General features: G+C 42.4%; 1 protein-coding gene across 2 annotated transcripts in view; it reads right to left on the reverse strand.

The window, feature by feature from the left end:
* Window positions 1-8,293: 8,293 nt before the first annotated feature.
* PAK5 (p21 (RAC1) activated kinase 5) overlaps window positions 8,294-26,437 on the reverse strand; it is a 172,061-nt gene continuing 153,917 nt past the window's right edge. For both annotated transcript variants that reach the window (XM_088478082.1, XM_088478081.1), the window contains 6 exons: window positions 23,985-24,476; window positions 21,908-22,041; window positions 17,762-17,888; window positions 12,434-12,559; window positions 11,287-11,421; window positions 8,294-9,818 (listed from right to left, as the gene is read on the reverse strand). In XM_088478082.1, the coding sequence (XP_088334208.1) occupies window positions 9,663-9,818; window positions 11,287-11,421; window positions 12,434-12,559; window positions 17,762-17,888; window positions 21,908-22,041; window positions 23,985-24,476 (1,170 nt within the window). In that variant the 3' untranslated portion in view covers window positions 8,294-9,662. The remainder of the gene's footprint in view (window positions 9,819-11,286; window positions 11,422-12,433; window positions 12,560-17,761; window positions 17,889-21,907; window positions 22,042-23,984; window positions 24,477-26,437) is intronic.

Below are 26,437 nucleotides of genomic sequence, written 5' to 3' on the forward strand. Positions count from 1 at the left end.
CCAGGGCACTAGACAGGGACAATGTTTGTTCTTGGGTGCTAGGTAGGGAAGTGATGAGCCTCAGTCCTGTGGAGACAGGACAGAGAGACAAAGGCACCAAGTTCTGGGTGGGCTACAGAAGACTAAGTAAGTCCACTTTGTGTGATGCCTACCCCCTGCCCAGGATGGAGGAACTGTTAGCTCAGCCCATCCAAGCAGGATATTTAACCACACGGGCTGAGGTGAACTGAAAAAGTCACGGGCGGTGTTTCCCAGATTGGCATATCTGGAGGGTCGGCCGGCAGGTCTGTGACAACTACATTCTGACATGTGAAGCCCATTTCAACTGTTAGAGACGCTGGTGGCAGTATCAAGGTTTGGGGCTGTTTTGCTGTGACCTAACTACATTGGCTTGCCACCATTGATGGAATTATGAATTTTGGATTGTACCAGCAAATTCTACAGAAATATATCAGGTTATCTCTGTAAATGGAATCTCAACAGAAGGCAAATCTTGCAACAACCCTAAATTGCCAAGTCAGTCTAAAAAAAAATGGTTGAAGCTGAATAAATGTGCTTTAATCCAGTAGAAAGGAAGTGGAGTGTTCATGCTAGAAAGCCACCAAAATCCATGAGGTGAAGCAGTTCTGTAAGTAGGATTGCACTGCAAAAAGTCTGGTCAAGGTAGTCACATTAGTAACTGAGGGCATGATACAAAGCCCCTCGCGAGCGCTGAGCGCTTGCAAGCGGGTCGATGTTGGCCAAGTGCGCATGCGCAGGAGGGAGCAGGCTCCGTCGTGCGCATGCGCGAGACCCGCATAGGGACGGCCAAGCCGTCGCTATGGGTCTTGCTACAAAGGAGGCGTGCTGTCGATGTTGAGTGACAGCACGCCCCCTTTGGTGGGCGTGCCGGGGGCGTTGCTGCCCAGACGGAGGCGTTCCCATGGGAACGCCTACCGTCTGGGGCCGGCCCCACTGACATCACAAATGATGTCAGTGGGAGTGCTTTTGGCTCTGATAGCCAAAAGCACTCCAGGGCTTGCGGCAGACGAGACCCTACCACAAGGGTCTCGTCGCAAGCCCGATGGTCGCGATGGTCTTGACCATCGCGACCATCTTTTTGGCCGCTCACTATAGATGTGGGTGGTCACCCACAGCTATGCGAGCGGCCAGGAGGCCGCTCTAAAAAAGAGAGGGAGGGCCCTGATTCAGAGCGAGCGCTCTGAAAGAGCGTCCGGCTCTGAATCAGGCCCTGAATCGTATAGGTACACATACTGTCCCGTCAAAGAAATTTAATGCTGGATTGTTTTTATCAGTAAAATAATTATACAGTATATCCTTCTGGCCCTTGACTCCTGACCTCTGGCCTCTCGTATTGCATCCTGTTTTTCTTTGTTATCCACTTTGTAATATAGTGATATTTGTTGTTCTTGTGAGACATTGTATTTCTTATTGCTAATCCTGTCTTGGTGCAATCCCTCCCCCCTTCTTTTGCCTTATTGTTCTCTACTCTCTCCATTCTTCATTCCTCCTCTTCTTGTATTTGTTTTTGTAATGTTGCCCTTCCTTCTACAGTAGGATAGGTAGTTAACCTTCATTTTCCGCCTTCCATTATGTAGTTGGATTTCTGTTCTTGCCAATGTTTAAGCACTGTATGTCACCCTTTTATATGGGTTGGGTATGAAATGCTGACGGCCGGGAAGCCGTCTGACTAAATCCCGATGCCGCAAGTCAGAACGCTGGAAATCTTGACTGGGGCTGGTAAGTACCCTAACCCTCCCCTCTCTAACCCTAACCCTCCTTTAATGGTGCCTAACCCTAACCTCTCCCGAGTGGTGCCTAACCCTAATCTCCCCCCGGGAGTTCCTAAACCTAACCTCACCTCCCCACACCCTTAACCTAACTCTCCCGGGGTGGTGCCTAACCCTAACCACCCGCCAGGGGTGCCTAAACCTAACCCCCCTCGCTGCACCCTAAACCTAACCCTCTAGGGGTGGTACCTAACCCTAAGTCCCCCCGGGAGTCCCTAAACCTAACCCCCCCCCACGCAGCTAAGCGCTCACACTGCTCGACTTACCTTCGTTCGGGAAGCCGTCCGTCTAGATTTCGGCGTCAGGATTTAGTCCCGCGTTGGTATTTTGACGCTGAGATTTAGACAGACGGCCTCCCGGCCGTCGGTATTTTCATTGTATCACGTTTTATATGTCTCCCTGTGTTTTGGAAACCAACAAAGCCAATTTACTTTTGTGTGTTATTTGATTTATTGGTTTCTCTTTAGCTACTTTTCTGACTAAGATCTGAACATATTTAAGATCACATCTATTCAAAAATTCAAAATTCTGAAGAGCTCACAAACTTTCTAGCACCACTGTTACTGTACACTAGAAAAACAAGAGGCATATTTTTGTGTTGCACTTGGTCATCAATACATGGTAATTTGTCTTTTCATTAATGAATGCACAGCTGTTTTTTTTTTAACAATCTATTTGTGATTTGAGATTAAAAAAATCACAGCCAAAGGGAACAAAAAGTTGAGCTGAAATACAATCATCTGATGATAAAAACAAAATAAATTAGTTTCCTTGATGAAATGAAAGTTATTTATTAAAATATGGAGCCATTTCCGCAAGTGTGAAACTTTTAAAGCATTTCATAGATATATCATATTTTGGCTGATTGGAAAAGCAGCGATAGGAAGCAGAACAGTGCGCGATTTACCGGGCTAAAAATAAACAACAGCAGATATTGTACGAGCTGGAAATAATACAAACATAATGGGGTCATTTACCATTCATACTCTAATCACCAAGCTTTTGTTTGCATGGATTCAGAATTAATATACTATATCAATGTTATAGTAAAATGTATCTATGAATCCACAATTATCACGTAATCACTTACATTTTGTATAAGAAAATAAAAATAATCTTTTATCGACAATTATTTAAGCTCACAGAGGAAGATCTATTGACTGTGAGTGTAAGGGAGCATCTGGTGTTATAGGTCCCATATGACCTTGTCTCTAGGTTCTATTTTACCTCTCAGTATAATTAATTACACCTCAGAGTTAATTGCAAGACTTACAACTAACATTGGGCAAATAGCAAAAATGTACTGATAGCCGCTGAAACTAATAAGACATTTGTTTTCATTAAGTCAATTTACAACAGACTGATCTACTGTATGCTCGTATCTGGCTATATTTAGATAAGGAGTTCTACAGTATATGCATATAAAAAATTGACTAGTAATCCCTATATTCTCGAGATTAACCCTAGTTTACAATGATTTTCTCTCTTAATATATACAGTTATACCATGGGTCTTCAACCTTGGCCATCCAGCTGCTGTGGAACTGCACAACCCAGCATGACTTGCCACCGTTTTGATATAACAGCATGCTAAAACTGTGGCAGGGCATCCCGGGATCCGTAGTTCCATAGCAGCTGTAGGGCCAAGGTTGACAGTTCTTTCTGGGTACTACCATATAATCTTTGAAACTCAACAATATTTAATACACACATAAAGTAGAGACTTTTACATTCGGTGTACAGTAGTTCTGTAATGGTTAGAATGACATATTAAAACATGTACAATTCAGAAAAGGGCAAGGCTACACACAAAACCTGATCATTAGAGCTGTTTTATGGAAGCCAAACAGACATGCAGGGTGACAACTTAAAAGGAGCATTCATACTTTCATTCATCATTTATAAATCAGGAACATTTTATTACTATAAACTAGATTTTCCATCAGCGGATGCGAGCCAACATGCATTTCGCTATGCACCTTTAACAAGCGAAGCAGCATAGTGAAATGCTTGTTGGCTGCTGCCCCACTTTTGGAAAATCTTGTGTATAATCATAAGATGTTCCTGTGTTATAAATAATGGTCCAGCCAGATTGCAGAGGTTCTTAGTGGGCTGTTATGACCCAGTCACAGAGGATGTGAAAGTGAAGAAAGAGAAAATATGTACTTATGTGTCGACTTTATAGTGGAGATGTAATTGGGTAGGATAACTTATGGAGGTAATGTGTGTGATTCTAGAATTTGATAAGCTTGTTAAAGAGAGGATTTTTCATGGAATGCTTAAAGGTTTGGAGAGTAGAGAAAAGTTGTGCGTGGAAGGGCATTCCAAAAAGTCAGTGCAGCCCGAAAAAAGTCCTGTAACCATGAACAGGAGCAAGTAATGCGTATAGATGACAGACGCAGATCTTGTGTAGAGTGAAAAGGTCGGTTTAGGAGATATTCTGAGATAAGTGAAGACATGTATGTTGGTGTAGTTTGGTTAATAGCCTTATGTGTAAGTAAAATAATTTTATATTGAATATGGTAGAAAACCGGTAACCAATGGAGGGACTGACAGAGCGGAGCAGCAGACAATAAATGTTTAGGAAGGAAGATTAGCCTCGCAGCTGCATTCATAATGGTGAGAGTCTGTTTAGAAGAAGACCAGTAAGGAGACTATTGCAATAATCAATGTGGGAAATAATGAGTGCATGGATTAGAGTTTTTGCAGTGTTTTGTGTAAGAAATGGTCGTATTCTGGATATATTTTTTAGATGTATGTGACATGATTTGAAGACAATGTGGGGAACAAAGGACAGTTTAGAGTGAAGAATGACACCTAGGTAGCGAGCTTGTGGGGTGGAGTTGACTGTCGAATTATCAACAGTTATAGAGATATCAGGTTGGTAAATACTATTGCCAGTGGAAATATTATAAATTCTGTTTTGGAAATGTTAAGTTTGAGGTGGCGAGATGACATCCAAGATTAAATGCCAGAGAGACATTCAGTGACACATCCCAATACTGATGGTGACAAATCTGGGGAGTATAGGTAGATTTGAGTATCGTCCGCACACAGATGATACTGAAATCTGAAGGAGTTGATAAGTTTGCCAAGAGAGGTGTTATAGATTGAGAAAAGCAGAGGAGCTAAGACTGAGACCTGCGGTACTCCAACTGATAGAGGAAGCAAAGAGGAGGCAGAATCAGAGAATCACTACAGCTCCCAACTGTCATTTTTCAAACACAGCCTGTGAGATGACAGTTGGGAGCTGATTGGCTGGCACCTTATCACTTTCTTATCACTTTTCACTGTCTCCTAATACTGCTTAGTAAATAAACCCCTAAATAGTGTTCACAAAATTATCCGGAAAAGTTACCAATGTGTGACAGATGTAGAAATGTTTCACATTGTGGATCTGATGTAGAGATGGATGTGTTACGTAATAAAACGCAGATGTAATATGTGCTAGAGAAAAAATATGAGTTTCTGTGTGTATGGTAAGACCGACACGTTTCATGGTCCGTCCAGCTCTGCAACATGCTTGATTTACACCAGGAGGGATCATAAGCATGAAGACGCAGCTTGACAGAGGGCCTGATTCAGCAAGGAACGCAGTTGCTTATACCCACGCAATCGGCCAATTAATTCACACTGCGATCGCAGAAGCTACGCAGACACATGGCAGAGTGATTGACAGGAAGTGCCGTTTGTGGGTAGTGACAGGGGGGGTGGTCGTGTGAACAGAGGCGTGCCAGTGCATTTCAACGCCGGTGCAAGGGAATGCATAAATTAGCCACTGCGATACCAGACGCCGCCTGCGACGTTATAGGGTGCGCTGAACTAAGCAATTCCTGAGTGAGGTCTGACCTGCATTAACTGTGTGTACGGGTCCGATGTTACTCGATGTAACCGATTATTTCGCTATGTTGGCTAAGTATACGGATATGAGTAAGGGGGCGTCCTTATGTCAGGCTGTGATCGCAATGCGAATACAAGCAATTTAAATATCACACCTGATATTAGCAACTGCGTTGCGTGCGCATAAGCAGAAGTGATCCTTGTTAAATCAGGCCCAGAGTCAGCAGTAGATGCCACATTACCCAATGTGTACACAATATAATACTATACCAGAGGTTTCCAAACGTGGTCCTCAAGGCACATCAACAGTTCAGGTTTTAGAGATATCCATGGTTGAGCACAGGTGGTTAAAATCTAATTGACTAAGATACTAATTAAGTCACCTGTGGTCAAGCATGGATATCCTTAAAACCTGGACTGTTAGGGTACCTTGAGGACCCAGTTTGGGAACCTCTGGACAATACTGATGTGTGATATGCCTTGATAGAATAGTGTCTGGACAGTATTATTAATAAATGCAAAAGTCCCATTCACCATCTAAATTACAATTACTATATATAGAGACACAAATATAAAAAGTACAAATGAAATTAAAATTGATTCAAACTTCCGTTGTCTTATTTACAGAAATAGGAATTTTCTTTCTTGCAAATAGAATTTCCTTCCGAATGCAAATCTTAACGAAATAAAAATACAGGTGGTACCATAGCCATGAGAGGTGCAGGGGGACCGCAGATAAAAAACTGCATCTACTCGGTGCCTATGCCAGTCCCAGTGGGATGTCACAGAGTCTGGAAGATGATGCTCCATGGCATCATCAAAATAAGCGGCCACCAGGAGCATGTGCAGGAGGATACTTAGTCCCTGGCGGCGGAACAGCACTAAGATGATGGGGAAGCCGATGGAAGCGCGCCCACTCCTGTGCTTAGCCACATGCTGCCTACTGCCATAGAAACATGTGGACACTGTATGTGCACAAAGGCCACAGCTCTTCCTGCGTCACCTGCTGCACCCCCTGACCTTTGCTCCATCATCATCATCAAATCCTGTTTTCTCCTCCTCCTCTGTTTACGTCAGATCACAGTTTACTCACTGTTAGTTTTCCTCTCAGCTACACCCTCACTTCTTCCATTCACCCCACCACCTACTGTTCCTGTTTCCCTGGACCCTAGCCGCCCCTTACTTTTCCACCGATGCCCACTTTACCGTCTCGATCCTCTTCCACCAATGTTGCCAGAGTCCTGCTTGTAGCGGATCAGAAGTGACATGGAGGAACCTGAAGATAGCAGGTAAGCCAAATTGTTTTTAATTTATATCATTTTTGCTCTATGGTGCTGTATTACTCCAGGCAGTGGTGACATTTCACTGGCTTTTGTCAGTGTAGGCTTCCTCATGTGAATTGCACAAGCATTATTGCAGAACGTGTACTGTCACAATACTTATTCTGATTACAATCAGTTAATCACTTAAAAAATGCAGGGGGAGACTGATGGGACAAAAGGGGCATGTGTAGGCATCTGGGGGCACACATGGGCATGTCAAGGAGTCTGATGGCACAAAGGGGGCATGTTGAGGAGTCTGATGCTATATAAGGAGCGTTTTGCAGGGTCTTGAACAACCTTATAAGGGGCACATGGGAAATACCTGGGCCTGGGGAGCCTATTTTTCCATATCTGCTCCCCCTCATGTCAAAAGTTGGCATAGCATAGCATAGCAGCCAGACTATTAATTTATGTACAGCGGGACTGATTTGGACGTAGTCAGCCAATCAGAAGTGGCTGCGGATTGTTATCATCATACAGTAAGTGTGTATTTTGCACAGGGGTTTAGCACTCACAAGAGAAACACCTCCTGACAGGTTGGCTGCATCTACGTGAACATGCCTTTACTGTGCTCAGCCAATGCTTACACTCTTCTTCAAATCTCACCAATGCCTTTCCATGCCTAAAGTCATATGTGTAATAAGTAACAGAACCTGTGTATGGACTAAAGCAGAAAGCAATGCATAACATATACAGTAAGTCAACTTGTATCTTAGGTTCATGTTAAGTGCTCCTGTAAAAGGCACTCTAAACCCAATCTTAAACTATATCATCTACATAATGGAATTATAAAGCACTATAAATTCTAGAAATATCAACTAGCAGCAGCTATACTACTTACTTGAAAGTAATTCCTGCCACCACCATCTGGACTACTGTTGTTGTTTTTCTTTAGATGGGAGGAGAATGAGTCAGAGGCAATGGGAGGGAGTAGAAGGGGACCACTCGGAGCCTCTCATGCCTGATTGCTGTGTGGAACAAGTACACTGTCTCTCAGAGAATGGTCCCTTCCACAATGGTCCAAAACAAATCAAACAAAAAAGATAATACCATATTCTTACATCTACATACTTTAGTGCACTATACACAAATAAAAGGAGAACAAATGATGTTAGTATTATTTTAAGTTACATGGATTTCTTAGACTTAGTAATTGGAACTCCTATGGGTGACGATACCCCTTACAAAATGTCTTAAAATTATTTCATATATACTGTACAGTAGTAAGGACTATAAGTTGCATGCAGTGAAAATTTCACTTTTCTATGTCAAATGTCAGTAGCAGGGACCTGGCTCATTCCCCAGCTCTGAGGATCATTGCTTAGTAAATACAGGCAAGCTCTTTAACAAATAAAGTTTATTTTGCATTGAAATAAATATGAATCAAGTGGCTGCAAAACACAAATCTATTTAGGCCTAGCGTTGACATGCAAGATCATTCAACAAGCAACATAAATTTTGTAGTCATCCATTTTTTGACATAAAAAAAATATATAGACAGCAGCACAAGTGTATCGAGTCAAACACATCCTACAACATCATCACAATGAAAATATGATGCACATTTGGAAAAAAATACCCGCTTGAAATGTTGACAGCTTCAATCAACACTGGGCTTTAAATTAAGAACACAAATATAACAAAATAAATATATTAAAATCAAAATAAATAAAAATGCCTCTAATCAAGTACAAATTCAAGTAGGTCAATGACTTAAATAACTATAAAATAAAATAAAAACAATAAAAATGGCATCTGATAAAAAAAAAATAACAAGTTCTTCAATGGCTAAAATAGGCGGATAATTTTCTTTGCTTGCTAAAAAAGCAACTTTATTCCAACATAATGCTGTATTTTATTATATGTGGAACCTTTAAACACATACATTTATAAATATAGTACATTTTAAATACCTTGTATTAAATATTGTTGGACATTTTTACTGTGTAAGTCCTGTTGTAATTGTAATTATTCCACATATATCAACTGAATTGTTTATTTTGGTAACAGTAACTAATGATGATGAAAGGGCCATTAAAAAAATAAAAATAAATAAATTTGCAAACCACTCTAGTTTTGAAAGTTTTTTGGGATGTTCCTGGAAATCGATGTAAGCAAAATAGACAGTCAACGCTGTAACAGAGGTGTGGGTGTTTTCAAAAGGATTATAAAAGTAGGAATTTTTGAAAATGTTTGGTAAATTACACCTGGTTTTGAATGGGCACAATGTTTACATGACATCAAAAAACTGCAAATTATCAAAAGTATTATACAGAAAAATTACAAATTCATTTCAAAATACGGTACACTCCTACTTTTGAAAAAAAGTGCATTTTACCTCAAAGAAGGACTTTACATTGTTTAAATAAATGCCATTAAATTCCCTTTGTTTCAAATAAGCGTTGGGAGATATGTCAGGGCTAATATCTAAAATTCACTTCAAAAGAACCCTTGTAAAAAGTCTGCATTTTGAATCAATTCATAAATTAAAAAAACAAACAAACATAAAGCAAAATAAAGTGAAAGTGAGGTTTCGGTCTCAGCACAACACCCCAGCGTTTCGTCTTGTAGTAATTGTACAGAAATATAGGCAGTTTTTTTTTAATAATAGCTGCTTTAATTTTGCATTTTTTGTGTTTCTAAAGTTGTTTTTGTTTGATTCACCCCTCCCCCCTACTTCCTTGTTCGGTAACAGACTACAGAGCGTGAGCTCAGTGGTGTCTGTATTGCCTCATTAGGGGTATGATACATGACTGGGATCCTGAGAGGTTTAAAAATGGATGTCTTAATAGGTCTTGTGCTGTAGCTCTCTGGGATGGCTCTCGCACCAACATCAAGTCTAGAAATCCACGTAGCACTGAAGAGACCTAGGAAAGAAAATGATTACTGTTACTTTCTGTGTATAAATCTGAGATGAATGTTTCTTATGTAATGAAAAAGACACATTTATTAATTAAAGTGAACCTTTTGGATGCTAAAGTACAGGCAGTAATTACTGTACTGTATGTGGGCTGCACTAGTATGTGTATGAATGTGCCCTAGCATTGCTCGGACATTACTGAACCCTAGTAAATTGCATAGGCTACTTTCTCAGCCCACAAAACGCGTAGCTGGCCACTCTCTCGAAATGTCCAGGAGACTCCCAAATTTTGGGGGTTCTTACTAACCCCGGGGAGAGCAAGGCATGCACACAGATCCCGCCCACTTCCCTAGTGTAGTGGGCGAGATAGGGGCTTGATGATGCTTCCTATTTAGTGCAGTGGTATGCTCTGACACTTGGAGAAAGCTCACATTACAGCTTCGGTTATCTTAAAGCAAACTATGGTTAGGGCTTGTTTTATGTTTTATAAATGGAATAAGAGATAGAAAAGTGTTTGCATTACATTATGTACATAGGCAGATTTATAATGGGTGCAGGGTGTGCACCGTACACGGACCCTTGGGTCCAGGGGGGCCCCACACTCTCACCCTGCGCTTAGAGCATACCTATCCAGTGCTGGCAAGCGGGTCCCCCTTCAAAAGTTGGCTCCATCTTCCCAGTGACATTTTGGAACAGAAAAGCACTGTGCCAGAGCCTTTGCTATCTGTGCGCCATATTCCCAAATATCACTGGGTAGATGATGCCATGTAGGAGTGGGGACACGCTTGCAGGAGAGGTAGGATGTGGAGGGGAAGTTGCTGCTCAGAGGAGGGTGGCCCACACAGGCTGAGTATGTACAATGGATTTTGTGTACATGGGTATGAAATGAGAAGAGATCTGTCTCTCCCGGATTTAGTTATAAACCCCCTTCCTGATCGGCCAACCTTTTCTCCACACCACCGGGACAATACCACCAGTACAAAAGGTTGCACCTTCATATACTGTTCTGTACAAACTTCTACTCATCGTACACAATGGGTAAAAACATGCTGTACCCCACTTTTATACTTCAGAACCCTTCCTCGAATTTAAGTCAACTATTCGAATCAAAGTCTTGTCTTTGCGTTTGGGCACAATAATAGGTGCCTGAGTGCTTCCAGTCTGCATTTAGCGTGGAACACACTGATCTGCTGACTTCCCCCGTCAGAAGGTGGATACTTTTGCATCCTATACAGACACCACAGTCTTGACACAACTGGAAGTATTTGCACAAAAATTAGATGCATGATTTCAGGATACACCGGGCGCTGTGCGGCAGACATTTCTGCGTTCGCACAAACTTCTCTAATACTCACCTTTAAACTACACCTTTGCTCACATAATGATTTCAAACAGCATGGTATCATGAAAAAGTTATATATCCATCAATTATGTAAGTGAAGAAGACTCGTGTAAGTCGTCTTGCAGGGCTTTACCTGATGGACATCTTTGACTCGTGGTGGTAAGTTATCTCGTATCCGACGCATTGCCTGCAATGGCGGTTCATTGAAATATGGAGGTTCCCCATCAATCATTTCTATCACCATAATCCCAAGAGACCATATATCCACCTGCAGAGAAAAGTTAATTGTGCTTATACTTGCTTTAAAGGTGATTTTCACAATCACAATAGTTATTTCCCATGCAATATAAATAGAAGCACCTGCCTAGCTTACTTCGTTACATAAAGCCTGCTGCCAGCTGCAACAGCCTGCCTACCTGCCTGCCTGCCTACCTACCTGCCTGCCAGCCTCTCCTTTACGCTCTCTTACCAGCAAGAATGTCTATCTTTATTGGGCAGCAATGTGACCACAACGCTCCTCTGCAGTTTTATGCCATCCATTTCTGCAGGTGTGGGCCTGATGCAGAGTGAGCACTACAAATTGTGTGACATTGTTCTATGCACGACCGGAACGTGTGCAGCTGCTTGCTCCTGGATAGGTGGGATGGGCTGTTGTAATGCAGGACGAGTACAGTAAGGGTCTGTTTGTGCAATTGTGAACACATGCAGATTGGTACTGTTAAAACTGATAATATCAGTGCTATTAATAAATGCTAAGGGGATTCTCAACTGCTAGATAAAGGGAGACAGCTGAACAGGGTAGTAGTTACTAACCCGGTGGTCGGTAAGCCGGCGCTCAGCATACCGGTGCCGGAATCCCCATAGCAGTCGGAAACCCGGCGCCAGAATCCCGACTGTCGGTAAGTATACGGTAATTATTAGGGTTAGGTTTAGAAACTAGGGGAGTGTTAGTCTGCGGGGAGGGGATTAGGCTGCGGTGGGGAGGGTTAGGCTGTGGGAAAGGGGAGATTTAGGGGTTAGCATTAGAACACTTACCTAATTGGATCGGGATTCTGACTGTCGGGATGCCACTGTCAGTATTCTGAGCACCGACATCCCGACTGCCGACATCCCGTACCCAACCCGCTGAACATTATACTGTGTAATTTAAAAGTACTGCAATTTCTCCAGCAGGCAGCAAACTCTGTTAGTAAATGAAAACACACACAGAATACTACCGTTATGATTCTATAGCTAATTAATTAGTGCCGCATAATTAATTATGTATCTTCCGCTCTAACCTCTGTTCCATACGGCAGTCTTGATATCACCTCTGGGGCCATCCAGTAAGGAGTTCCGACAAGGGATTTTCTTTTGGGAACCTCCTTAGAAACTTGTGCGCAAAATCCAAAATCGGAAAGCTTTATCTAGTAATAGAAACATGAAAAAGAGCATTATCTACCTAGTACAGTAACTAATGACGTTGCTTACAGAATATGCATTAATATAATTTATACATGAAGTATTTAACAGCGCTATTAGAAGACCGATAGGGAAATGTGTATGCAATCAGCTCACTTCTTCTAAATTGTGGGGAAAAAATAGATAACGGATGATCCCAAAACTCCCTAATATGGGATCATTTAGAGATGTGTCCACATACAGCTATCTGCAAATCACGCCAAATAGCCATGTTTAAAGCGCTTTGTGACTTAGCTGTGCCAAAACACTAATCCAAAGTACCTAATACGCTATAAGTAAACTGAGATGCAGAATTGAGGAAAAAACAAAATAAACAATTGAAGCACTGATGTATAAAAATAATTATATAGTTTATCTACAAATAGTAAATCAAATACACTTATAAAAGAGATATATTTGAAATACAGATATTTGCGTATTTGATTTACTATATGATTTACTATATGTAAATGAAATTCATTTTTGATGTGAATAAAGCTTCCTTTGTTTAGAACATACTGCACCATATATTTATTTCTCTTCTCTTTTGGATGAACCATGAGGAGTTCTCAATCAATTTAAGAAGTGAAATTATCCACTATCGTGCCTCATATTGTGAATACAACGGATCATTATCTTATATATAAAATGCATTGGTCTGGTTGTCCCTCTGTCTGGTTATGCATTCGGGCACCCCTGCACCGATTGGGATGAAACCAACACGAGGCGGTCCAGTTGGATCATGGTCACGTGTTAGGGGGGGGGAGGAGGGGGTTAGGGTCCCGGTGGGACCTCCCGTTAGTGTACCCTGGGCAGAACTTTGACCCAGGGAGCATGTTCTTAGCCTTCCACTGGATGGATTTGGATGAAAACTTCACTAAGGGGTGGTAATAGGTCTGGGATGCCTAATGGAGTGGTTGGGGTCCCAGTCGGACCTTATGGTGGAGTGTGCCAGTCAGAACTTTGACACAGGGAACCTGCTCTGGGCCTTATACTGGATGGATTTGGATGACATCACATAATTTGGACGAAAACTTCACAGAGTGGTAACGTTGGATCCCAGAAGAAATACACCTGCCCTGACCAGGTGAGAACAGGTAACCTGGCATATACAGAGGGCTGGACAAGGTTTCCTATTATAGCTGCCCGGACACCACTAATACACAGCCATCAATCCTTTCCACGCTCACAGGTTTATGGGTTTTGTACTCAGAACCATGGGTGCCGAGAGGGGGGGGGAGGAGCGGGTACAGTTTACCTGGTCCCGGGCTAGCTAGAGGGGGCCGGCGGGGGCCCGGGTCCAGCGTCGCTCCCCCCTCCCCCACAGCAGCTCAGCACACAACTCGTGCTGAGCTGCTGTGTGAGACTACACACGCCCCCTCCCCCCACGCTGAAAAACTAACATTTAATTATTTTTTTTTCAAGGGGGGCTTGGCCACGCCTCCCACGATTAGGCCACGCCCCCTCCATTACCCGCTCTTGGCCAGGCTCTCAACGGCCCTGCTCAGGACCAGCTGTGCAGAAGATAATCTCTGCCCCGGATTGGCAGAAATAGTGATGCTGTATAACTCTGAAGGGTTTTTTGCGCTAGTGTGTTGAAGGTTGCCGTTAAAGAAGAAAAGGAGAAGTTTGTAAACAAATTCAACACTTCTATATTTATTTGAGACTTTTTTTAAAGACTTAAGACTTTGTGTCATTATAATTGAGTTTTATATATGGACTTTACCTCATGAGGAGGAGCGCTTGGGATTTTCTTTTTCTCATTGTGATATTCCAGTGATGTGTGTAGGTCACATTCTTAAGCTGCATTCTGGTGTGCATTGGAGCACGGGTGTATACACTTTTTTTATATACTTCCACTGGATGGATTTGGATGAAATCACATAATAAAACTTAATAACTTGAAGATTTAAACCCGGGCAACGCCGGGTACTGCAGCTAGTTTATATAAGGGAAGTTCTTTCCTGTATATTTTGAAGGGGATTGCCAGAAGCACCTCAGAACATTTAAATTTTCTTGTAAAACTATTCAATTTACTTCAGACATCAGTGCTCCGTGTTTTTTTGTTTTTGTTTATTTATTTGGGGATCAGCACCCCATTCATGCGAGCAACAGGTGTGAGATAATCACATTGCGGTATTGGATAAACACCAGCACCTAGTTACCCTTTTTCTGGTTTCATTTGAGGAAAAAGTGCACAATCTAGTGTAAAGAGGCAAAGGACCAGTCTGCTGGGAGTGACCCTCTGCATTGCTATGCTTCATCTGCAACATTATACTAATTCCTTTGTGACGAAAACTAACCCTAAGTACCCAGTATGCTATATGCGAACCAGGTCGAGGGAAAAGTGCACAAATCGGGAATCGCTCCGAATGGTGCAAAAAGGATATGCGTATGAGGACACACCTGTACTTGTAAATGATAAGGATATAAGAAGTTGCTGGGGAATTCCATTTTAATATAAGCAGGGCCTGATTAAGGGTTCCGGACACCATAGCGACTACACCCCCTTCATATCTCCAGGCATGAAACATATTTGGTGGTGCATATACTTTGTAACATTTGATTGCACCTCTGTGTCTCACTTTGGATAACGTCATTTATCTTCCTCAAATAAGGACTCAGGGGTACGCGGTTTTTACCCCCAAATCGAGGGTAGGAAGTGTGATACAATATCTATGGAGATGCTGAAATATCCATTTCTTGGGAATAGCTTTAGCATATCCCAGAGGTAAGGGTCCTCCAAAGCCTTGTGGAGATCGGTTAGACTTTTGAATTTGTCTTCAGGGCTGGGGGATTAAAGAGCCCGGTTATCTTTATGAGAGGACCTGAAGACCTGTAGCCCATGCGCATATACTGTAGGCCCAGATTCATAAATCAGTGATATTCTTGTTATCACTCGTTACTAATCCTAAATGTTGCTCCAACCAATTTTTCAAACACATGACAGTTAGGAGCTGATTGGTTGGAGCACCATTTAAGATGAGTAATGAGTGATTACAAGAATATCACTCATTGATAAATCTGGGCTATAGTAACAAAAATTTTATATTGTATAACATTATGTTTTGTGGTGCAAAGTATAATTTGGAGAAATGGTTGTTGTAAAAGTGATTGTAACCATCGCCATGGGTTACGGCGATTCAGCAAAGCCACGTGTCATGACTGTATGCATTTTGTGTGCCCATGGCAAAGTGTGTGGATTATAATTGCCATAAAGTATATATTTCAGAAATGGCTGCTTGCTAAGAATGGGTACAGTATGTCAAAACTGGATTGCATAAGCTAATCAGAACAAGTGGCTAGGTGACACCTAGCCTTTGAAGACGAAGCTTCATGGACGTAACGTCTGTTCTCACCCTAGGTGACCATGGTCGAAGAGCAGTACACAGACACGCTGGCTGCTAAGATGGTCATTTGTAGCACCTTACATTATCGGGTTCCCTACAATAAAAATCTTCAGAGCCCAGAGTGTCATATGAGGTTTAGGTCTTGTAGCTCTGCTAATTTACATCTACACAGACCCTGGGAGAACAAAGGACAGTCCTTTTGAGCCTGGGAAAGGTGGGGGCTGCTGAGGGAGGGGGGGCTGTGGAACCATAAGAGTCAGCTACTCCTGCCTGTCTGGGTTCACTCTGCAAGGGAGTAGCTGAGAGCTAGGAGTGCTACCCATCTCCGTCTATTGTGGTCTCCCTACACACAGATCCCCTAAGATCTCCGAGTAAGATAACTTAGGATTCTGACTTTCTATCATTTACTTTTATCTGTAATCAATCTGTGCATTTATAACTGTATGTCTTGTTTATGTACCTGTTATTTCTTTTAATTTAACACCGGAGATATTTTCTCAATAAATCCTAAAACTTTATCAGCGTTATCTCTGTGCTCTAATGAATTCACGTACCTGGAGAGGCCCATGCTACATTTGTGCAATAATTATGAGTTTCAGTGAGATTTATGTGTCTGGCGAACGTAAGAGCGCTATTTAAGTACTCTTCGCGGTGGCAGCTTAAGTAAATCCCACGTCACAACCACCCAGCTGCGTCAGGTTGGCGTATCTGAGCGTACGCTGGGGCGCGCTGTTGTGACAGTGATGAAAAACGGAATAGGAGGTAATACTACATAAAATTGGAGCCTGATAAAAAATAAGGTCATTATGTTTGCGTGCACGTCACAGCCGCGATGACAGGACAAAAGACGACCGAGTAAGTAGGAGGGGGTGGCTGGGACAGACTCAGGTCTATTTATTAGTAGTAACAGTTTTTTAACAAACAGAATAGTAGTTAAATAGAAGTATATTTGAAAGGAAAAACAAGTTTAGAAGGGTAGAGTATACTTGACTCAGGTACACTGGATAAACCTGATTGGTGATCATCAATCTTCTAACTTCCTCTGCTTAGTACAACCACATAGAACCATAGCAATCCGAAATACCTAAATCAACCTCACCAACCTAGCAAGCACCACTTAAGGCATTTTCCCAGGGCACAGTTAAAAATTAGGGTGTGTCAGGGTGTGACATCCAAGCTGTTTGGACAGGTTGCATCTAATGCTAAAAACACACAGGTTAGAGAAACAATCCACGACATGTTCCAGAGAACATCCAATGTCCAGTGTACGAATTTATCAATTATTGTAATGTTCCTAAAGATCGTTGAGGTGACGTTTTCAAATGCATTATGGCAGATGATGTAGGCTCATTGGGACCGTCGTGCAGCAGATCTGACTGGTTTTGGAGACTGTTGACCCCGAGTGCTGTAATAATTGGACCTGGCAGCCAAGAATTGGCTATTTGGCCTGATTATTGCACAATGTGTGTCTAGCTTTACAACAGCCCAATCAGCTCTCACCTGTCTCAGCCCTGCAATGATGCCTATGATTACACTCCAAAAGTGAGACTCTTGCACTAAGTGTGAAGGAGCAAGACAATTTTGTTCCCGGTAGACTAGAAATCTCCGTGAAAGGAGCTTTCCATTTGACAATCTTTTGTAGATCCCTTTTGCCCCCAATAATGGACAAATTGGCCATTCCTAGTTTTCAGCCCAGGTCTCTCCAAAACAAAATAACTAAATACATTTGTGTTTGTGTGTGTATATATTCGTTCATTTCTTATTTGTCAGTCAATGGGGGGATGCTGTAGTTATACTACTATAGTAGATAACACTTACCCTTCCATCACTGGTGAGCAGAATGGAGTCACTTTTTATATCCCTGTGAATGACTCCCTGATTATGCAGATAGGACAATGCTTTCAGAACGGAGAAACACACTGTAGCTATTTGCTCCTCATTCATCCTGAAAAGTAAGATTTCAGAGCAATATATAGGTCACAAAATCAGCTGTAAGCATATGGCACATGACAACAATGTAAAAATTGGCTGTTTTGGCACATAATTGGCCACAGTAACAGGGTTAGAAACATCACTGCTTGGACAGGTAGAATGACACAGCATCCATTATAATTACAGATGGTTTTTAAAATCAGGGTCCACCTTCGTACTGGGTACAGTTACAGGACCCACAAAGTTACCTACCTTTGTGAGTCCAGTAATTGTACCCAGTACGAAGATGGACCCTGATTTTACTAAGGCCTAGTGCCATCTACAAGAGTATGTCTGACTAATGGATGAACAGAGAGAAAACAGAAAACAATCAGCCTATCAAATCTGCCTTTTTACCACAGTAGTCCCATGTGATGGGATATCATGGGGTATATATTCTATGCACGCTGGGGTATGCAGTGTACTGCTTGGACTTTGCCGGGCCAATGTGTGCTGTAATTCATCACCTACAATCTTGTTGTAATTTAATATAAAGTCTGATTATATGTATCTCTATTCACCTACAGCTTTATAATTAATCAGTGACTTCCATAAAAATCATACAGTACATTTTTGCTACTAATTTCCTCTTGGAATATGGCCAATTATATGTTACTTAATTACACTTCTTGTAACAAGTAGATCATATTTATTAAACTGATCTGACACTTTTCATCTATTATCTGTATATTAAGGTCGGACACATCGGCGGCTGTTTTCCGTACGACCTTGTTATCCTATTTACTAGCTTATGCTAATGAGAGAATCCACCCGTGTCTGCCCAACGCCCATGTGTCTGCATGTGGTGTGTCATCCCACCACTGGTTTTCTGTCTGCAGCATCAATGTCTTTCTACAGAGCATGTGCAGTATACTGAAATCTGTGAGACAGGTCCACAAAGCCCCTTGCATCCGATTAAGGACCAATGAGTGCAAGCCTGCACCTGGAAATATTGTGCTAATTGTAATATCTTGCGATCTTCAGGTGCTGTGGGGATTCATGCCAGTCTCCCCATATTTTTAAAGCGCCAATCATTTTAAAGGCTAAACCAAGCTAGTTTAGCCTTTAAAATGATTGCCACTTTAAAAATACAGGGAGACTCACATAAATCCCCACAGCGGCTGAAGATTGCAAGCTATTACATTTAGGGGTCTATTTACTAAGCCTTGGATGGAGATAAAGTGAACGGAGATAAAGTACCAGCCAATCAGCTCCTAACTGCCATGTCACAGAGGCTGTGTTTGAAAAATGACAGTTAGGAGCTGGTTGGTACCTTATGGTTATAATTGGTTGGTGCTATATCGCACCCTGTATGGCCTTAAAGTGTGGGTTTTTAGAATTGGAGATGTTGCCCATATTGTAGCAAACAATAAGATTCTAGCTATTATCTTCTAGATAAATGTTAAGTAGCATCTGACTGATTGCTATGGGCAACCTCTCCACTTCTAAAAACCCACACTTTAGTAAATATACCCCTAAGTCTGCGTGCACATTTTCCATTTCCCCCCATTCCAACACAACATGGTTTTGGCAAGGTGCAATTATTGCACCATCCCAATGGACTTACTGTGAAGTCTAAATGAGGCCTAAGGGCCTGATTCAGAGCCGGACGCTATTTGCGCTCGCTCGTTCAGAAAAAGGGGCCGGCTATTTAAATTGAGCGCTCGCTCTTTGCGGTCTGCTGACGCCTCTATGTCTGAGCGAGCGAACGACACATGCGCTCGCTATTTTGTAAAGACGCCCCCTGGCCGCTCACATCCTACGTCATCTCAGCTATTTATTTGATTAATCGAGTACATCGAAAGGCGTCTGAACTGCTCGCAGTGCTTGTGGTAGGATTTTCCTACCGCAATCATGCGAACAGTTCAGGCTAAGAAACAACCAAGTGACGTGGTCGATGACGCTGCTTTGTTAATTATGCACACCCTGAAAACGCCCGTTTTGACCGTTTGGCACGCCTGCGTTCGGATCACCACTCCCCGTTTTCAAGCACCTTCCCCTGTTACCACCCACAAATGCCTCATCCTGTCACTCAAATTAGCAGGCACTCGCTATTTTGCGAGCGCTCGATTTCCGACCGCAATGACTGGTTGGCGCATGCGCATTACGACCCATACGCATGCGCAGATGTGCGAACATCGCTCGGAGCGAACGAGCGGCCGCTTACAAGCGGCTCTGAATCAGGCCCTAACATTACATTACTTAATTAACTTGCCCAGCAGAACTAGTTAATCATTGCATTCTCTTTTTTTATTACAGTTTGTGTACAAATAAAATAGTAATTATGCTAAAATATTTGCAGCGGGACGCAGTGCGGCATCCTAGATTATCATCCTTTATCTCCAGGAATATTTTTCACCTTCAGGACTTTACTATCTTGATTGTGATTAACATGAATGAGAATCGCTGTAATTCATCAATGTCATGGGGGAATGTAAGAAGATTTGCATTTTGCTCCTGACACTTCCAATTCTATGAGTAATGCTTAAGTTTGTTGATCGCCCTATGGGTCTGTTTGGAACGCCTTGAGGCCTTGATAAGCGATTTTATCTCACAGTGTCCCAGGCAAGAAATACAGAATATATAATGTGAGGGTGTCTGTACGCTCTGCCATTCTACTGGCTCCCGAGGTTGTGCTATGCAGTTATGCTCAGGCTCTTTTCATTTGTCTCAGATCGCTTAATGGGTGCAAAACAACCGCCTCTCCTGATCAACACGTCTGCAGGATCTGCTGATTGGGACTAGGCGAAAATGTAGTTGGATGATGACCACTATCTGAAAACACCTGCAGGCGCCCCACCAGTTTTTACTATTTTTACTTTAAGCACAGGTGTAACTGGTGATGTTATCAACTGGGACAAGAAGGAAAGCTGATGCCACCTAACTCTCAACTGTAACCAAATTAACCTAAAATAACCATGATCCTGCAACCCCATTCAGCTGCCTCCTTGTTGCCACTCATGCACAATTACGGCCCAAGGCATGTACAGATACTGCTATTCAGATGAACAGATTCTATCAAATGAAACAATACAGTATCTGCAGTGATTGGGGAAACCATAGCTGCTCAAAACATTTCTTGCCCCTTGAGTTGGTTCCCAAGTTGCAATTATCAGTGTTGGAGGTCTGCCTGGGAGCACTCACAGCTGTCTTCTTCAACTTTTATTTAATCAGAATGCTTAATGGCTCCCATACATCTACGACGGATTGGGGCAATTCGACGATCTGTCGATGGCGGGGGTCGGGGAATCGGGAGAATTCACAATGTTGAAAGATCTCGATTCCCAGACGCCGAACCTGAAAATGTTCGGAATCGGCAAATTGGGGATTTTTAACATGCAGAATTTCCACTAAGGATCCCCAATCATTGATGGCCACTGATCGGATCAGGAAATCGGAGAAATGCGGCTGAGTTGTACAGGCCCCTTTATTTTATTTATTTATATACAAAGCAACAGCATAATAAAAACAAATATCAGATGACGAGGATCCCAAGTCAGAATGTGATACCATAGTACATATAGAAAGGTGCAGTAATAGTTACTTTAGATACAATTGAGGCACAGTGCAGTCATTGGGCAACAATGGGGCACTTGTTTAATTTTATTTATAAATGCCCAATTGTGTAGCGGCTCCCTGATGCTGGGTACACACTACTAGATATATCGTTCGATACAGTATATCATGCAGATATGTCGGTACATCTGCATGTTTGTACGGGCAAATCGCCAACCACATGTACACTAACTGCAGGGACTGCAGACACTCACTTCACAACTGGACTGGCAAATTTATATGCCCGTACAATTGTGTTGTCTGGCCCGACATATCAAGCGGCCGACTGGTAAGTGTGTATAGCCGCAATGAATTTTACGTGTGTACCCACACCCTCCACTTAACTTAATGCCAAGGTTACAAAATACAACTTTCATTCTCTAAATTCCAAAGTGTGTTAATCTGGAACTGGGTGTATTTAATTGTCACATACTGTACCTCGTGTGGGTGACAATGTCTGTCAGTGCTCCACCTTCCAGAAATTCCATTACAACCCACAACTCATCCCCAACCAGGTAACTATTGTACATGTCAACCACGTTCTCGTGATGGTAGTCCCTCATGATCACAACCTGTAAACACAACATTAACCCATATTTAAATCTGCTTCAGAAAGAAAAATATAAGATTGTGCAGAGCATTACGTTATTGGCATAGAACGTACTGTACAATACCAACTCGTAATGATTTATTGAGATATAAATAATCATAGAGGTAGATTTACTAAATTTTCCAGACAACTGGTGATGTTACCCATAGCAACCAATCAGATTCTGTCTACCATTTTCCAGAATGCACTAGAGAAATGATAGCTATAATCTAATTGGTTGCTATGGGTAACACCTCCACTTTTCATTACGAGAAGCTTTAGTAAATTTACTCCATAGGGTGAAAAGAAATGGAAGATCAAATGAATGCAGATAAATTTCACTAATAAAGGGTAAAAACACAGTTGGAAATAAAATGTTTTTTAATCATTAAAGCATAGTACAAACTACAAATAAATAATGAAAATGACGACTAATCATGTATACCAATGCTTCTTGATTTACAAACTGGGATTAAAGTGGGGGCTGGAGGTCCCTACCAAAGTGTGGGATTGTCCAACATAGTGGCATCCACAGTACCATATGAACCATAGAGGGGGGGAGGGGGGGGATTTATTCACAGAGGAAACAAGATTCATTGAATCTAGAGGGTGTTTTTACTAAAGTGCAGATTTTTAGAAGTAGAGATGTTGCCCATAGCAACCAATCATATTCTAGCTATTATTTTCTAGAAGGTGCTAGATAAATGATAGTTAAAAGCTCATTGGTTGCCATGGGCAATCTCTCCACTTTTAGTCTTCTGCACTCTTCAGAAAGTTTGATACATCTCCCCCAAAGTCTTATTACAATCTGTTTGTGACTTTTTCCTTATGTCCAGAACAGGATGTAATGAAGGATACTGTGAACACACTAAAATGCTCTGTATTGTAACGATTGAGTTGGACCTATATAGGCTTTTGAGCCGGAGTTGTAAAGCAATAAGTAGAATCTGATTGGTTGCTATGGGCAACATCTCCGCTTCTAAAGACCCGCACTTTAGTAAATATACCCCTGGGAGTGAAGACTACTGCACTCTTTGGGTAGTCTGTGAAATGTATCAGGGGCTAAAAACCCAAAGATAGGCCCTTGTCTTAATTGAGAATATCTATCGAAATTCGGGATGAGCTCAACGAAAAATAACTGCGTGCAAGTGGTGTACTAATAGATCAAAATGTAAATTATAATGGACACAGGAATATACAATTAATATAATTGTTTTACATTCCTATATCCGTTATAATTGACATTTTGATCTATTAGTACACCGCTTGCACGCAGTTATTTTTCAGCGTGCGCGTCCCGCATTTCTATAGAAGTTTGGATGGATCCCTGGCCACATGGCAGTTAGAACCAAAGTAGAGATAGAGCTATCCCGTGCTGAACATATTTGTAATTCAGAGATGAAACAATTTTTAAAAGTTATTTCAGAAATATGTGTTACATATAACTTATAATAATGAATAAAACGGGGGAAATTTATCAAAGCTTGGAGAGAGATATAGTACCAACCAATCAGCTTCTGTCATTTTTCAATCACAGCTTGTAACAGGACAGTTAGGAGCTGATTGGTTGGTACTTTATCTCTCTCCAAGCTTTGGTAAATCTCCCCCATCACTGTAGAAAGTTTTAGTTGTAGTGATATTCTGCCATCTGCCATAAAGTAATGTCAAGCTGTGGCAATAAGTAACTTTTTATCATTGTGTTAAGTGCGGCTCTAATAATTAGATCGCCAAGTTACAGACAAGATGTTTTTGTAGTGGGTTGTATGTTGTAATACATACATGTAAACACATATTTTCACTTGAGGAATTTAAAATAACAAATTCACGAACCAGAGCGGAAATAGAAAGAATACATAGTGCCCAAGTGACCATCCATGACTTTCATTTTGTTCCTGGGGTTTTCTATGTTGCCTAAATGCCTCATACCTCATTAAAGAGCAGCTCCCGTCTCTGCTGTTTCCTGAGATCCATTTTCTTCACAGCTACTTGCTTCCCCGTGTGCTTTTCCGTTGCTATACAAACGATACCTGTTGAGCCTTCTCCAATTTTGATGAAGTCATCCAGATATTCCCTGGGGTCTCCGGGGCTGACCACCAGCTGCAGAGCTGCTCGGAACTGTTCATGGGAAACCCTAGATGGCTGCTGATCTGAGGATGAGCCCCAGCTGGGAGGGGGGTAAATGCTGGATGACGTACTTGGAGAGCTGGGGTAAGATGATGTGGACATAAACTGGGGGCTCCCATGAAGGGGTGGTTGATGGTAGGGAGATGGCTTATGGTAAGCCGATGGGTATTGGTAACTACTTGAAGGGTAATTAGATTTGTTCTGAGACTGAGGTAGCTTTGTAGGACCTCGAGGATATGTATCAGACCCAGTGAGTGGGGGGCTCAGGATAACCTGTGCTCGATCGTAGTCTGCCTGCAAAACAACCGGAACATAATTCGCATACATTCAATAACATATTATTTGCATTATATAAAGGTATAAACAAGTCAAGTAGCTACATACTATATGGAGACTTCTTATGCTTGTTGAGGTTTTAAGCTGACGCTAAGCCAAGCAGAGGTTGCATTGCTGTCACCCGGGAACACTATATACGCGGGAACCAAAGACCTCTGCTGATATGCTGTTTATTAGCATCTATCTGGTACGCATGTTTTACTCCTGATTATATGCATACAATAATTGGAATTTCTACACTAGTAGGCGCTTGCTCTATGCCCCACTTATTATTGGTTTCTGCACCGTATCACCTAACGGTTGTTGTGGAGAGCTGAGCTGCCGCCCACAGAGCTAAGTGGGAAGTGTGACTATATATGGGAAGCAGTCGGGTCGCCGGCGGACACAATGCCGACCGCCGGCTGTCTAATCCGGGCAAGTGTCAAATGACAGGCATCGAGATCCCGACGCCTGTCATTAGAACTACGCCGGGAGCCCGGTTTACCGATTGAAGGTAAGCCGGGCACCGGGCGCGGGGGGGGAGGGTTAGGTTAGGGGCTCCCGGGGGGGATTTAGGATTAGGCACCCCCCGGGAGGTTAGGGTTAGGCTAGGGGAAGGGGGGGTTAGGGTTAGGCACCCCCCCGGGAGACTTAGGGTTAGGCTGCAGGGAAGGGGTGGTTAGGGTTAGGCAATTACAGGGAGGTTAGGGTTAGGCACTTGGGGGGAGGTTAGGGTTAGGCACCACTAAGGATGGTCAGGGTTAGAATTAGGTTAGTTGTACTTACCTTAGGGACGGTCAGGATTTCCTCCTCTGTCGGGCTGTTGGGTATGATTCCCGATATATACCCCTAGTGAGACTGTGTTATTTACGGTTCTTCAATGAAGACTAGCCACATCACTAATATAAACTGCTGGCGCCCATTCTCTAATTTGACTGTTTTCAAGTGATTCTTTTCGATTACGCACGCAGCCTCACTGCAACAGTATGCTAATCCATTATGATCGCTATGCCGTCATAGCAGTACATAGGGACGCCCACCTTACCTTACACACATCCGTAATGTTAAGAAAAACTGCGAAACCTTCGCTAATCGCAGCCTCACGCACACTTGCACAAGCTCTGACCATGTCATGATGAGCTCTGGATTTGTCATCATGGGAGTGTGGCCACCTCCCCTGATGTTGAAACACTCGCCTACCGTCATGTAACAGTAGCTGGTGCACATGGACACTGTGCAGGACAGCAGTGAACATAAAACACAGCTCGACTGTCCCACAAATGCTGGTTTTGCCCAGTTGCAAAATTACTATCTACTAATGTCACTAGTTTGCACTTATGAACAGGAAAATCTCTTTGTTCACGCTGCAGAACAAGGCCCCCATTTATTAATGAGTTTTATCACCAACACGAGTGATACATTTCACTGTGTATGATAAATGGTGCTCCAGCCAATCAGCTCCCAACTGTCATCTCACAGGCTGTGTTTGAAAAATGACAGTTGGGAGCTGACTGGCTGGCACCTTATCACTTTCTTATCACTTTTCACTCTGTCTCCTAACACTGCTTAGGAAATAGACCCCTTTGTCTCTAACAGTGCAAACGGGGGATTATCGAGCTGACCGATATATCACATTACCTGTGTTGCTTGTAAATAGGATCAAGATCGGACCCTGAATATTGATATTCTTGATATTTCATGACCATCCCTAGCATATGGTTCTTCTTAATACCGTAACATGTATCATAAGTGATAGGCACGAAATAGAACGTATTTGCACACCAAACTCCGGGGGTGGCTGGAATTGCATGCCATGTGCACTAATATGTCTACCCACTACAAAACAGTGCAAGCCCAGAATATTGTTAACTGTTTACCTAGCAAAGAGGCCTCTGCTCTCCTTGTCGCTTGTGTGTGTGACTGCTTGGAACCCTTCTCTT

Source organism: Taudactylus pleione, unplaced genomic scaffold (genome assembly GCF_031769625.1).
Source record: "Taudactylus pleione unplaced genomic scaffold, aTauple2 ptg000206l, whole genome shotgun sequence".
NCBI classification, from domain to species: Eukaryota; Metazoa; Chordata; class Amphibia; order Anura; family Myobatrachidae; genus Taudactylus; species Taudactylus pleione.